The sequence below is a fragment of the Columba livia genome, chromosome Z, assembly GCF_036013475.1.
Source record: "Columba livia isolate bColLiv1 breed racing homer chromosome Z, bColLiv1.pat.W.v2, whole genome shotgun sequence".
In the NCBI taxonomy this organism is placed as follows: domain Eukaryota; kingdom Metazoa; phylum Chordata; class Aves; order Columbiformes; family Columbidae; genus Columba; species Columba livia.
The window spans coordinates 52,484,645-52,498,440 of NC_088642.1; the positions used below are offsets into that span (position 1 = coordinate 52,484,645).

Sequence of the window (13,796 nt, forward strand, 5' to 3'; positions counted from 1 at the left end):
AGGTTAGCACTGTCCACACTTACTTGGCATCATGCTGACTGCTACATCCGTGTTGGAAACCTGGTTGTAACCAATGCTGAAGCCAAATAATACAGTAAAGCTCTGCCAGCACCAGGGAGGTCTCTCTCTTTTTCTCTTCTCTTCTCCCATCTCTAAGTGTATTGGAAAAGTCACCATTGCTATGACCAAACTTCTAAGGAACATGAAGAACCCTGCCCTCGATGCCTAGTCAATGGTTTCACAACCAAACATAAGATTATTGTTACGCTGTTTCCTTCCTGTGGGCTTAAGTACCCTGCCAATGCACTGCTGCACTGAATCTCCCAATAATTATTAATACTTACAGATATTACAACAATGTGCTTTCTTACCTTCAATTTTAATTCACATTTCTGCTCACAGACCTTACTCAAGAGTTACTGTTTAAAAAAGCCATCAGCATAACTTAGGTTTGCACATTAGGTTTTGCACTTCTAACATGGCAACCCTACATGCTGAAGTTGTCTCTTGCAAACGCTGAAGCAGTAAGAGAATAAACCCCCCCTCCAACAGAAATGGAATTTTATCAGTACAAAGGGGTTTTGCACTGAGGAAGCTTTCTCCTATAAGAAGAGATGAGGAAGGATATAACAGCACAAGGTACCTATAAGCTGACTGCTAAGATGTAGCAGGGGACTGTACCATTTAAAAATTACTTCAAAATGTATGCACAATGTACGTTGTACTAGCGCTATGAGTACCATGAATGCAATTTGCTCACAATTCACAATGATCTATTTTTAACCTTAAAAAAAATCCTTTTTCATCTTGACATAGAATGATTGTAAATACAAGTGCTACACATACAAGGAAAAAAACATTCACATCCGGAAATATAAACAGCAATGCAATCGTTTGGGCAAAAGTTCATGCTCTCTCTGTTTAAATCATGTCATTCTAAAGTACAACACCACAAACATCTTTCCCAAGTGATGTATTCCAGTTACAAAATAAAAGTAGCAATGAATTAAAGGATGCTATTCGATGGTTTTTAGCTCACCATGGAGCTGGTAAATCATCCACACAGAACAATGCACTTGGTAGACATTTGTCATATACTGCAATGCCCATACTAAGGCAACACATCCCAGGAGCTGGCAGCCACGCTATCAGCAAGAATTTGGCTACAGAAACAGCAATGATTCATCATGCATTCTAGAAGCACTGCCGAAACAGCAAAACAACACACTGCTATTTTAATCCTTTAAAGGTAACGGGTTTAAGAAAATAATTATAGATCTGTTTGTAAAACTAAAGAAAGAAAAAAACACGCACAATCCTAATAATGCATCTGGAAATGCATCTTTATTCACTTTTTTTTTCCTTCAAAGGACAGAAAACAGCTACTTAGTAGAAGTGTCAGCTAATTATTTCTCTACATTGTGATTTAAATGGCCGACTCAACATTCTAGAACAAATGTTTCAAAATAGCTAAATCAAAAATCACCAGTTTAAAAATAGTTTGTGTTGTATTCAGTTTTTAAAATCCTCCGTAGCAATTTTAAAAATATCCAGACATGTTTTCACTAACTGAAATCTATATTGCAAATAGACGATTTTCAAACTCACTCTCTGAATGAAGAGCCAAGAGCATAGTCAGAACATGTGTTTCAACGTACATATCACACCTATTATCGTCCCAATATCCACCATGAAAACTGTTTATCAGCTACCAGTATCTGAAAATTCCCAAACAGTGGTGCAGGTCCTGTCAGAAGCTCTCAAGTGCTGTTGATTTCTCTGATGAAAGCAGTCTTTCTTCCTTGGAATGTTCCAGTTAAATACAAATATAGGGAAAATTTGCCTCCTAAATTACGGACATCTGAAAAGATTATTCATTTCTTTCCATCATAACTGCATGACACTGAAACTTTATCAGTAACACCCTTTTAGTATCACCTTGTTGAAGAAGGTAAAGAACGTGTCTATAGAGCTCAAGAGAGCGTCATCAGAAAGCATTTTGTATGTGTTGCCCTTTGTCCCATTACACAAACGCACATAAGGAGTCCTTACCTTTTGGAAAACTACTTCATCTTGTTTTCTTTTCTTTTTGCCACTTTTTCTGATCCTCTGGTTTGTCTGAATCCATTTTGTGACCTGGAGTTCAAAACCATAGTGCTTTTTTAGGAAGACGACATGACCTGAGCACAGCTATTCAGCATTAATAAGTGGCTATAAACAGACTCAAGACAATTTTTTCCATTGCTTCACTGGAAACAGGAAAAGCACTTTTCTCATTTAGAATGACACGGTTTTAGGTAATCTGGTTAGTTACTTGTGCATGGTCAAAGTGTGAAGTGTTGTTCATCTTAGAGCTTTTAGTGTACGGGTTTTTTTGCACAAAGAATGTGTTTGATGCCAGACCATGCTGCAAAATGGAAAGTTATCATGGCAGCGTGCAAAAATCCTGGGAAAAATACCTGCACTTTATCCCTTACACTTTCTATTTCAAGTAAGAAATTTATTTCCATCCACCCACTCAAATGTTGTTCCAGACTACCAATGCCAAATTTAGATGGGGAGGTCGTTATTATTTAATACAGTAATAATACTCGGGTTATTTACCCCATATAAATATTTTTACTCCTAACACAAGAGCGATTACTTTTTTAAAGTGAAAGCGTGGCGGGGTTGGAAGAGGCTATCAGGTGGAAGGCTCAAGGAACAGATATGCAAGGGAAAGAAGCGGGGGACAACGTAGCACTAAGGAAAGGTTTTCCCCTCACCTCGCCGCGCACTTGCTGGACGAGCTGACACTCCTCCCACGTCTCACCCTCCTCCAGCAAAGGCTACACGGGGGAGAAAGCGCACGTTGAGGCGGGCTCGTCCGCGGAGGATCACCGCTGCTCTCCGCCGAGCCCACTCCGCCGCCCCCGCCGCCCCCCGGCCCGGCCACAGCGCCACCCGGAGCCGCGCCCGCCCCGTCCCATCCCGTCCCGCCGTCCCCGCGCTCGGTGGCGGCACACCGCAGCTCTCGGTAGGAAATGAAACACCTCCGTGGGGTCCCCCGCCTCCGTGCTCCGGCCCCCCGAGAGCCCCGCGGAGAGGAGGAGCCTGCCTTAAAGACGTAAGGGCCGGCCGGCGCCGGGGCGGCCCCGCCGGGGTTTCCGCGCCTCCCCCGGCCGGAGAGCCGCTTGCAGCACTGCCCGGGGTGCCCGTGGGGCCCCTGCCCGCGGGAGTGGCGCTCCGCGCCCTGGAGGAGCGGAGCGGAGCGGGGCCCGGCTCCCTCCGACCGAAGGGCCGGCCCTTCCCAACCTCTGCGTGCGCGCTCGTCACGGGTTTAGAGCCTAATTTTTAGAGGGGCGCTCTCCCTTCGGGTCTCTCGCTGTGAAAGACGCTTTCCTATGAATCCTCCTATAAAGACCCTCTGTTACAGGCCTTTACAGAGGAACAGCCTCATGGAGACAGTTCAAGAGAGAAAGTATCATCCCCATTAAGTGCTTCAAGATTTCCAATACTTGCTTGACATCTAGAGAATCCATGTACTAAATTACCTTGGAGGGTCTGAAATGCGTCTGAAAAACAAGAGCCAAACCAGCTTTTTATTCGTATTACTGAGGCCTCAGTGAAATGCTTTACTCTGCGAGCAGGTGATTAAATTTAGGCATGGGACTTCAACAGATGTTTATGCACCCCTGGAAAAGGATATTCAGACTCCATCCACCATGATGGGAGAGACTCAAGTAACATCAGCCATGCAAAATTTGACTACTAGAAATTCTTACGTTAAGATTTTATTACGTGCATCATACCTGGTAGAGTTAAAATAATGCTAGCAAGGTATTTTCAGTAATTTTAAAACATTTTATACTCTGCACTACATATGACAATTCCCTGAAAACTTCAAAAGAAAGTCTGACTCATTAAAGCATGTCTTTGAGCAAATCTTCCCATATATAGAATTAGATGGACTTTGCAAACACATATAAGTAAACAAAGGTAGGTACAATTAGTGGACACTAAATCTTGACAGTACCGCTTTAACTTTATCACTTGAAAAAAGAAAACCTCCCTCCTACCCTTTTTGTTTTACTGCCTTCTTTCAAGATCAAAAGCTTTAGATCAAAGCCAAGATCAAACTCAATGCTTTAAATAGAAGCAAATTCACTATGAAGCATTACACAAAGAAAAACTTTTTAATAGAGATATCACAGTAGAAAATCTTACTATAGATGTTTATTTCACACTCACAACAGGTATACTTTAAAACCTGTATCAACAATGTATTTTTGTTTTCTAAAGCCACAACGGATTTTCTACTAAATGGTAATTCTGAAAGCTCCTGGAGATTGACTCTTGAACTGTGTGCATTTGAATGAAGAAAGAACAACAGAGCGTAGTTCAAAGAGAACGAACAAGAATATGAACAAAAAATTATGTTAATGGCAAACACAAATTAATGCAACTACCTAAACAATATTTCCTTGGATCAGTTAACAGATTAGATTGTGCATTCCCACAGAAGTTATGGGAAGGACTGGGTCATAGAAACAATGGAAGATTTATACTTTAAATCCTTTAAAGAATTACACCTCCTCTTCTGTCAAATGTTTGGAGAAAATTAGGGGAAAAAAATTACATGAGACATTGACCCTGAGGCTGATTTGGGATGAAAATCCCTGAGCACACCAACACGCTGTGTGTTAAAACTCAGAGGTAGCTCCTGTTTTCCTGTTAGCAGCTGCACAGCAGTGAAGGAAACTCCACAGGAATTGTTACCAACTTTTTGTAACAGCAATATACCTCATGGAGCCAACACCTGTGGTTCCCCAGTGCTTTGCTGCTGTGCACACCGCAACTTGAGCAGTTGTATACTGTGAGATGATTGCACTGCAGCGTAAGGTAAGAGCCGGCGTGGCGACGCAGGCAGCCTGCAGAGGAAGGGAAGAACAGCAGGTCGGGCCTAACAAGCTGTGGTCACAGCACTCCAGCTGTGCGTTCAGCTGTTAACTCTGCTTATTGGTGCTTCGGTAAGATGGAGCTCAGGACCAGATTAGGAAATTTTGCTGGGAAAACTGGGAGTGGGAGAGAGAGAGCATGGAAAAGAGACGGGGAAGTGGAAAAGAGGACGGGAGGACGGAAAGGGAAGAAAGGGAGAAAAAATATTTTTAACAACATTTGGTCTCCTACTGCATTCTTCCATACTCCAAAAGGAGGAGCTTCCTTACACTACAGAGAAGAGTGATGGCACACCCAACTTAAAGGAAGAATGACTGCATCATGCTCCATCAACAGCCCTGTTTGCTGTCCACATGACACTGACTGTCATACTTGAATCCCCTCATAACAGAAATTTAAGAGATTAGTCCATCCTTCTTGTCCTTCTTTACTTGGGAAGACTTTCAGAAACTGCTAGTGGAGCTGTCCTATGTGACACTTAGGTTGTAAACACCACTAAGGTTCCAAACAAGCATTTATGCATGTCAAAGCATGCTAGGATCCTTCGTTCTTCCAGCAGAAGGATTAAACATAATTGAATTCTGAAATAGAGGCGCGGAGGTCCAATACTGCGGTAAATAACTTATGCAATGATTTACACCAACTATTCTCCAAGTCAGTCCAACATACAATGAACTTTCAGGATTGCATATATAGCCTATACGCAGGATATTTGTGCAACAGAAAACTGTTTCATTTCAAATTGAAACAGAAACTGGTTTAAAATGGTTCAGACTGTGATGGCTACTAATGTTATTTCACTACTCAATGAAAAATTATAATCATGCACTTTGCGTAGGTTGCCTGTAACTTCAGCTGGTCTGTGCTACTCTCATGCTAAAACATTCAATATTGATAAGCTAGGAGGGTTGTTTTACCTAACGTGAACACTGATTTAGTGCCCATTTTGTTGGCTTGCCAGCAGTCCTCAGATACTGGAAGGCAAAAAGAAAAAACTGAAAATGGAGGAATGGAAATATTTACAGTAAATTAGTTTCAGAAGAGCTTCTGCAAAGCAGAGGAAATTGATAATTAATGTGGTTGAGTCATTTTCCAGCCTGTCATGCCTTGAGATTTTATTTTCCTCTAAATTACTGAATTTTACATCGTATATATACGCTTGCGTCTATATATTCAGAACTATGTGTCCACCAGCAAGCATACAGAAAAATCTAAAGATTTTACCATCGTGTCTTGTTTCCTCCTAAAAGGTGCAGATAACTTCACCAGTCTACAAATTGCAATTTTGTACCCCTCTACACTTTTCCTTGTGACATAAAACAATAAATGGACGCCTCTCTAATTTCATTCTAAGGTACTAGAATGATACTGCCTACTTTTTAAGGCTGATGCCATCACTGCTGTGGATAAAGATAGTAAAGGATAATTTAAAGGAACTATGATAAAAAGGCAAGATACGTAACTGTTTTCCTACCACACAGGAGATTTACAGGAAAAAAAATACTAGTCTAAGCTGGAAAATTAACTTACTTGCAAACTGAGAATACTGTGTGCCCTCGGAACAGCCTATGTGACCTGAAAACTGCTTCAGCAAAAGAGACCTCGCTTCCAATCTTTTGTAAACAGGTTCAGAAAATGGAAACACTGAAAAGTATATTTATCCAGTAGCTCACAAGCTGATTAATAACAGCTCAAAACATTTGACTGTATTCCGCAAGAGCAACAATTGCAAGGATTTTAAAACACTGTTCGAATGTTATCAGAATGTGGCAGATAGACTAAGGGGGCAGTGGGCTACAACTAAAAGTGGCAGGATGGCTGGTGCATCTGCTGTGCAAGAAGCGGTGTAACAGCGGCGGATCAAAAATAACCAAAAAAAGAAATTCAGCCCAGAATGTGCTCCTGTAAGAGTACCAAGTCCTCCAACTTATTTTGTGCAGTTTTCACAAGCACAGCTTTAGTCACTGAAACGGAAAATCACGTTGTTCTGCCATGATCTGTATTTTAGGAAATATGGTAATTTATATTGATACCATAAATTCAAATGTTCTAATTCCTTCAAGAGCCTCTGTGGTGGTGTATACACGCTCTTTCCAGATCAGCGTGCTATTGTATGCCTGATATTCTTCAATGTAACAACCCTACAGAGACAGGATGTTCAAGTCAAACTTGTCCTTCCTGAAAAGATCTCTACCTCCAAGAGACAAAAACGTGCTGAAACAATAACTTTGAGCATATACTTTCAGTACACTGCAACATGACTTTCAAGCACTGTGGCAGAAATATTTTTTTCAAAGGAGTAATGCAAATACATCCTTCATATCCACATTAGCAACCCTGCCTTGTGGAAAAAGTTCCTGGCTAAAGATAAATCACTGTACCCACCTATTTAGTTCAAGATCAGATTCATAATCTGAGAAAGTATCTCTGACCACGTGACCACAGGTTCTCTACATAATATGCTTATTACTGAATAAGAGTACGTAACATATAATGATATGTTAATTATGTGTCATATTGCAATAATTTATCTATATTATAATAATATTTTTAGAGTATGCTAAAATGCTTTTTTTTCCTCTTGATTTTGCCAGATGCTCTCACTACTATACAGTTGTCTCTCTGGAGCAACTGCAAAAGTAGATTATTGTTTTTATATTTAGGCCTTTATGCTTGAGAAGTATTCCCGTGTGCTACAAACTTCCAACGCACTCCAGACTGCAAATTATAGCACCTTCCTCTACAAGTAGCAAGATAATATTTAAAAGATAATCATAGAATCATTTAGGGTGGAAAAGACTTTTAAGATCATCATATCCAACCATAAACCTAACACCGTCAAGTCCAGCACTGAAACAAGTTGCTAAGCACAACATCTACACATCTTTTAAACACCTCCAGGGATGGTGACTCCACCACTTCCCTGGGCAGCCTGTTCCAATGCTTGACAGCCCTTTCCATGAATATACAAGATATGACATTTTTCAATACAATTATGTATGGAAATAAGACCTCAGATTCAGGTTAGCTCTGCATTCTGTCAATTTAAAAGTAAATTGAATCTAGACATTTTGAAACCAGAGGAGAACAACTATGGCTCACGTTTCTTTGACATAAGAAAATCCTTTGTAAAATTCACTTTGGCTCCATCCAACACCAAGATCTTGGTATGCAGTGGATAGTTACTGGCTGGCAGACTGCATAGGAGTGTGAAAGCCCTGTGTTGTTGGGGCTTTTTTTTGCTTGTTTGTTTTTTAATTACAGAGAAAAACAAAGAAAAACCTGCCTGAACATGGATACTGGACAGTCCTACACAACTGACGTGACAAGCAGTGGTTGCTAAATTCTGTGCTTTTCTTGGGATGTTTTTACAAGCAATGGATTAAAATCAATGTTTAATGCTGTGCAATGCCAGCTTTGTCCTTATTAGGAAAGTCTCAGTTCAACATTTTTTGTGTAAAAGAGGACCTGTCCTCCCTCTCTCTTCTATGTTTCCACCCTCTGCACATGTAGGTGGGAGAGTGGAAGCTTGGGAATGTGAACTTGATCCAGCATTGATCAGCCAGGCAGCAAACTGCTATTGTTCTTTAGATGCCAAACATAACTTCTTTCTACTAGGGATAAGCTCAGTCATTCTGCACATAACACAGCTTTTGTGTTCAGCAATGCAATTAATAGAAATGGGAACCAGAACGACTGCTTGAGATTTATTAAACTTAAAAGAGCTTCTAATGAACAAATGAGTGGAATTCAGTCCACAGTTATTTCAGAAATTGAACATTTGTTTCAAATGCACTTCAGCTTCTTGAACAAGCTATTACTCGCACAAATTTACTATACTAGTACTACTACTGTATATCTGAGCTGGACACATACAATACTGAAACGCAGCCTGAAGAAAAACAGAAAGACGTTTGTGAAAATCTGGCTTTTGACTGGAGAAGCAACCCAATATTTTAGTGGATCATAAAACTGAATTCAGTGAAGTATCCTCCTCAGCCTTAATGCAGACTCAAGTCCAAGCTGAGAATCTCAAAAGCTTTTTTTTTTCCTGATTATTAATGGCTAAATTAAGACTCCTAAAACTCTGGTTTAAACTTCACTTTTAGAAATTTGAACAGAGGTACTGAAATGCTATGGCCAATACTTTCAAATATAATATTTAAAAATTAAGCTATATATTGAACCCAGACACCAAATTACTCAGCATTATGTGGGTGTCAAAACTAAGGCAGAATTTTTTCCAATTTTAGAATGTGATCACACAAGATTTCATAACAATGCTATTTTGATCTTTACTGTCTGTGTTTTTCTTCTAAAATCAGCAATGCAGAAGAAACTTATCCCAAACCTTCCAAAACTGTAATACTCTAAGCCATGCCTGAACTTGAAGAGCTCTGAAATATATTTGGGTCCTTACTGACATCTAATGATGTATCATTTTATATAAGCAATTCTCTTGAATTTTTGAACTATTCAACAAACAAGAATATACCACTGTTGCATCTTATTTAGCAGTATCTTAAGTACAATTTGTAGGAACAGCTATTATAAATAAATTAGGAGGCCATTTTATGCCAATAACCTTCTTTACATCAACACAGGATCTATTTAAATAACAACAGACCTTACAATTTATTTGATCTAGTTTGCCCCAAACAAAATATCATATTCTCCGTATACTTTAGTCTGTCTAGAAAGACTTTCACATGGATAGTCTTCATCTAAAACATCCTCCAAAGAGTTGATGACATAGAGAGAAAGTCTGTCTGTGCAATCTGTCTTGATTTGTTTCTCTTCATGATTCATCTGACATTTATGCACACTACAGCACTATACATGTTGCTTGATTACATTTTTATATTTTTGAGAATTCCATCTTCTAAGAAAATGGAATGCAATGTTGGCAGTACAACTGCTAATTTCAGAAAAACACAGCACTAACAATTCATATTCAAAACCTTTTTTCTTACTGTGCATGTTAGTGAATCCGCTAATCAATTTATATTGTTGACCTATGCTCATTTAAATTTTTAAGGACCCTGGAAAGATCTTTTAATCTTCCAATCTGCAAGTTTGCTGATATCAAAACAATACCATATTTCTTGAGGTAAAGGACCTATTCTTCAAAGTGTGCTTTCCCCATGCAATAATAAGTACTTATCTTAAAGCAGCAGTTATGCTTTCTTCAGATTCTTTTTCAAGTATCAACAACTAGAATTCAACTATCGGCAGTTGTATCCTCTGCATTGATGTTAAAACACACACACAAGTCTCCATGTTCAGGTTAAAAAAAAAAAAGTAGCATACTTAAGTATTTAAGTAGCTATGTGTTATTCTTGTGAATAATACTTAATACCAACTTGTTAAACTTCATTAAATAAGAAAATTTGGCCTCTTCCTAGCCCCTTCGCAATTGTTTTCCCCAAATCACAACCTTGAATGAGATTTTTCCTACTTAACAGGTCATTCTCACTGCCAGTGCCTTCAAATTTACTGTATCTCAAGAAACAATAAGGATTTCACTTATTTGCTTTCTCAATGTTGTCACCCACAAATATGCAGTTATAATGTATGACCTGACAGAAAAATTACAAGATAAGGCAGGACTAGCAATGACAAGAAATATCAAATGTCAACAAATCCAACCTATGATCCAATAAGTTTGATTCTTTTTGTTGGAAACTTTTCTATTACACCTGTAAAACTTGGGTGAACAACTGCTAAAGGTAATTTAGAAATTTAGTAAGAGCACTTAAAAAAAAAAAAAAAAAAGAATGTGATTGGTTTGTTAGTAATTGACCAAAAGTGCTACCATGCGATGCATTCTCTTGTAGAGCTATCCCTTCATCTGTATTTTTGTCTTAGTAATTTTGTCAAGAAATCTATAAAGGTTGTAACTGAGGCAAAAGCCAGGAACCTTCTTAACAACAGATTGCCTTATCAGACATCATATTAAGTAGTTGAGCTGCTGTAACATCTTCCTAAAATGTATGAAAGCACAGAAATGTTACTTGCATTGATTTAGAACACTTTACAAATTCTATTTCAGTTCAGAATTTTTAATAATTTTGCTATGAGTTTCCTTTCCAATCCGTTTCTTCTTCAAGTAGGACCATCCAAGAGCCAGTCATATACAAATAAAAGTAGAAATACTATGAATAAATGACTATTCATTACTGGAAGATTCCTTTTGACAGTGTCTTTTTCCAGAAATAAAAATGATTTACAAATAACATTAGCAGATGTAACTTAAACTAATTCTTTACCACAGTAGCAAAGACCAGTGCAAAGGGGAAAAATATGAATTCTTTTTAAATGGCAAAATTCTTGGTATTGTAACAGGAGACCATACTCCAATGATCATTGAGAATTAGAAAGCATGGAGTAGTATTCTCGCAATACACACTATAAGCTGTACATACTCTGAAATATCTGTTGGCAGTACCTACTTGCATCAAGAAATACTATTTAAGGTAGAACAGTGGAGAAGAATTAAGCTTTCATAGGATAAAGCAGCAAAATGGACTAAGAGAAGAATACAGCAGTGCTATCACCTCTAGCAATTTTTTCCTAATTTTGAGGGAATGTTCAGTGTGTTTATCTTACTGCTTGCAGCTATGTGATCACATAAGACTTGTAGATTACACTGAGGATCTATTGGAAACTAAAAATCATCAAGGAGCAGGCCAACTACTCTTTTGTTTTTCCACTCAAAAATGAATCTGAAGAAGATTGTTTCCATCACTCAAGGTACCAAATGAAATACACACCCAATAAACATTCAAGAGAGCAAGTTTACCAGTAAATAATAATATGTTATGAAACAATGTCATTTCACAGAAAGAAAAAAAAAAAGGTGGATAAACTGGAAGGAGCTTAAAAAATATGTATAGGAGTTTATGAGATGCAGAGACTACCTAATGTTTATTGGTCTACTTCTCAATTAAACAGTGTACAGCAGAGTTCAAAATGGGGAAAGATTTTAAGCATATTTTTAAAACATCAATTATATAGGGTAGAATAAGAACTTCAGATAGGAGTAAGTGGGCAATATAACACAAAGACAAGTCTGTGCAGAACTGAGAAAATCTTCCTCAAGAAGCATATGGTCTTTTAGTCTTTAATTAAACATTACATAGTCTGAAAGACACAATAGAAACTGTACTTAAGAGAACAAAGCAGCAGCAGGGATGAAGTGGACTTAAGTGATTTCATAGGTGTTTTCCAGCTTTAAATGCTGTTTTGTTCTTCTGATTCTCCTCCTTGGCAGCTTAACTCATTGACTAAAGTTAGTGGTGTTAAGTCATTGCTACTTGCACATGATGAAAAGTTGCTATAATCCCCTGGTGAGTCACCTCTAAGACAGAAGTACATGCTGAAGGTTGCTTGACTTGATAAAAGCTATTTTCAACAAAGCAATATGCTTCACCTTCTTTAACACAACCAAGATGTGTTCCCAGAAAAAAAATCTTCATGAAAGCTTGTATTTCAGAAATGCCTGCATTTCATCTCTGATGTTCCTGATTGTTTTGTGTGTGAGAAAACCCTTCCTGCACAGCAAGCCTGAAGAAAACCACTGTGTTGTGGCGCTCTTCCACGTAACAAAGAACTGGCCAAGCATTACCACACACCCTTCTTTATAAAATTAACCTTCAATGCTTTAGAAAATACCAAATTTGGAAGTGTAACTAGGCACGCAGGATTATTTTTTTCATGGCAAGAAGCCAAATTCTGTGTTTATTTATCAGTATGTCTCCTTAGGTTAAGTTATTCTTGATTACTGGTAGTATATACATGATCCAGGAAATTGGCACAATATTGAGAAAAGATCAAATTATTTTTCCAATAATGAAATGGTAAGATAGATTGACAAATATTAAAGTTTCAATAGTTACAAGCACATATATATGTGGTTCCCTGGACAGAGCTTGAGACAGGATTTGAGGTAGCAAATGTAACAAATCACAGGTAAAGGAGCACAGGATCTTCAGTTAAGACAGATGCTGTGCCATATGACTGTAAAGAACACAAAATCCTAATTCCTCCACTGGAAGGAAGATTGTACATAACATTTTTTCAGCAGTCCGGGGAGTGGAAAGTATTTACCCTCATCCATCTTCTGCACAAATACCCTTCAAGTGTACTTAAGCTAGACACTGTTAGGGAATACCAGTTGTGTACAGGTGATACATTTGGATATAACCATGGAAGAAAATTCCTAAAAAACACTTAGGTAGCTAATGCTGCAAATGAACCACAAGTGATGAATTTTCTTTATAGTCAATGGATGATGTGAATTTCCTGAGCAAAACCTACTGAAACACAGAAATGAAAGATGCCATGGAAATAACCACAGCCACTACAAAATACAAAAATACTCATATGAGAGAGATATAAAGAACCATGTTTTGACTTGATTTTCAGAATGGCCAGCGTAATGCCTGTTTCCCAATCTCATTACAGATGACAGTCTCTCCAGTAAGGAACTTTACAAATGCAGTGAGGCCTTAGATAGTACTTGTAAATTTAAAATGGTTAAATTCTCAATAAAGTTATTCCTCATAGGTATTTACTAAGACACTAAGAAATGTGTTTTGTCCCTCTAAGAGGGACAGGATTAAGAGTGACTGACTGTTATGCTACAGGACTCCATAGTGCAGTCAGTAAAACAAGGGTGGTGAGCGGCGGCTTTTCAATTGCTCGGTATTCAGCTGCAGCAGATGCTCAGTACGTCGCGCTGCTCACGCTGCCAGACTTGCTGGCTCAGCCACAAAACCTGGCCCAAGGGAGCTGATGGAAACCTTCCTCTTCACACACCCTACTCCACTTCACCTGGCAACCCATGTGAGAGAGAA

The 13,796-nt window shown here is 38.6% G+C and overlaps 1 protein-coding gene across 30 annotated transcripts in view; it reads right to left on the reverse strand.

The window, feature by feature from the left end:
• The window catches only part of AOPEP (aminopeptidase O (putative)), a 191,473-nt gene that overhangs the window by 80,306 nt on the left and 97,371 nt on the right, over window positions 1-13,796 (reverse strand). For 21 of the 30 annotated variants that reach the window (XR_010468925.1, XR_010468924.1, XR_010468927.1 and 18 more), the window contains exons 12-14: window positions 3,534-3,554; window positions 2,766-2,828; window positions 2,053-2,136 (exon numbers count right to left, since the gene is read on the reverse strand). The exons of 2 other annotated variants lie outside the window; for them this stretch is intronic. Coding sequence is in view for 14 of the 28 variants with exons in the window: in XM_065045811.1 (XP_064901883.1) it covers window positions 2,053-2,136; window positions 2,766-2,828; window positions 3,534-3,554 (168 nt within the window). In the remaining 14 variants the exon portion in view is untranslated. Of the gene's footprint in view, window positions 1-23; window positions 1,862-2,052; window positions 2,137-2,765; window positions 2,829-3,533; window positions 3,555-13,796 lie in introns of all 30 variants that reach the window. 7 more of the 30 variants (XR_010468935.1, XM_065045815.1, XM_065045813.1 and 4 more) reach the window with 2 other exon arrangements.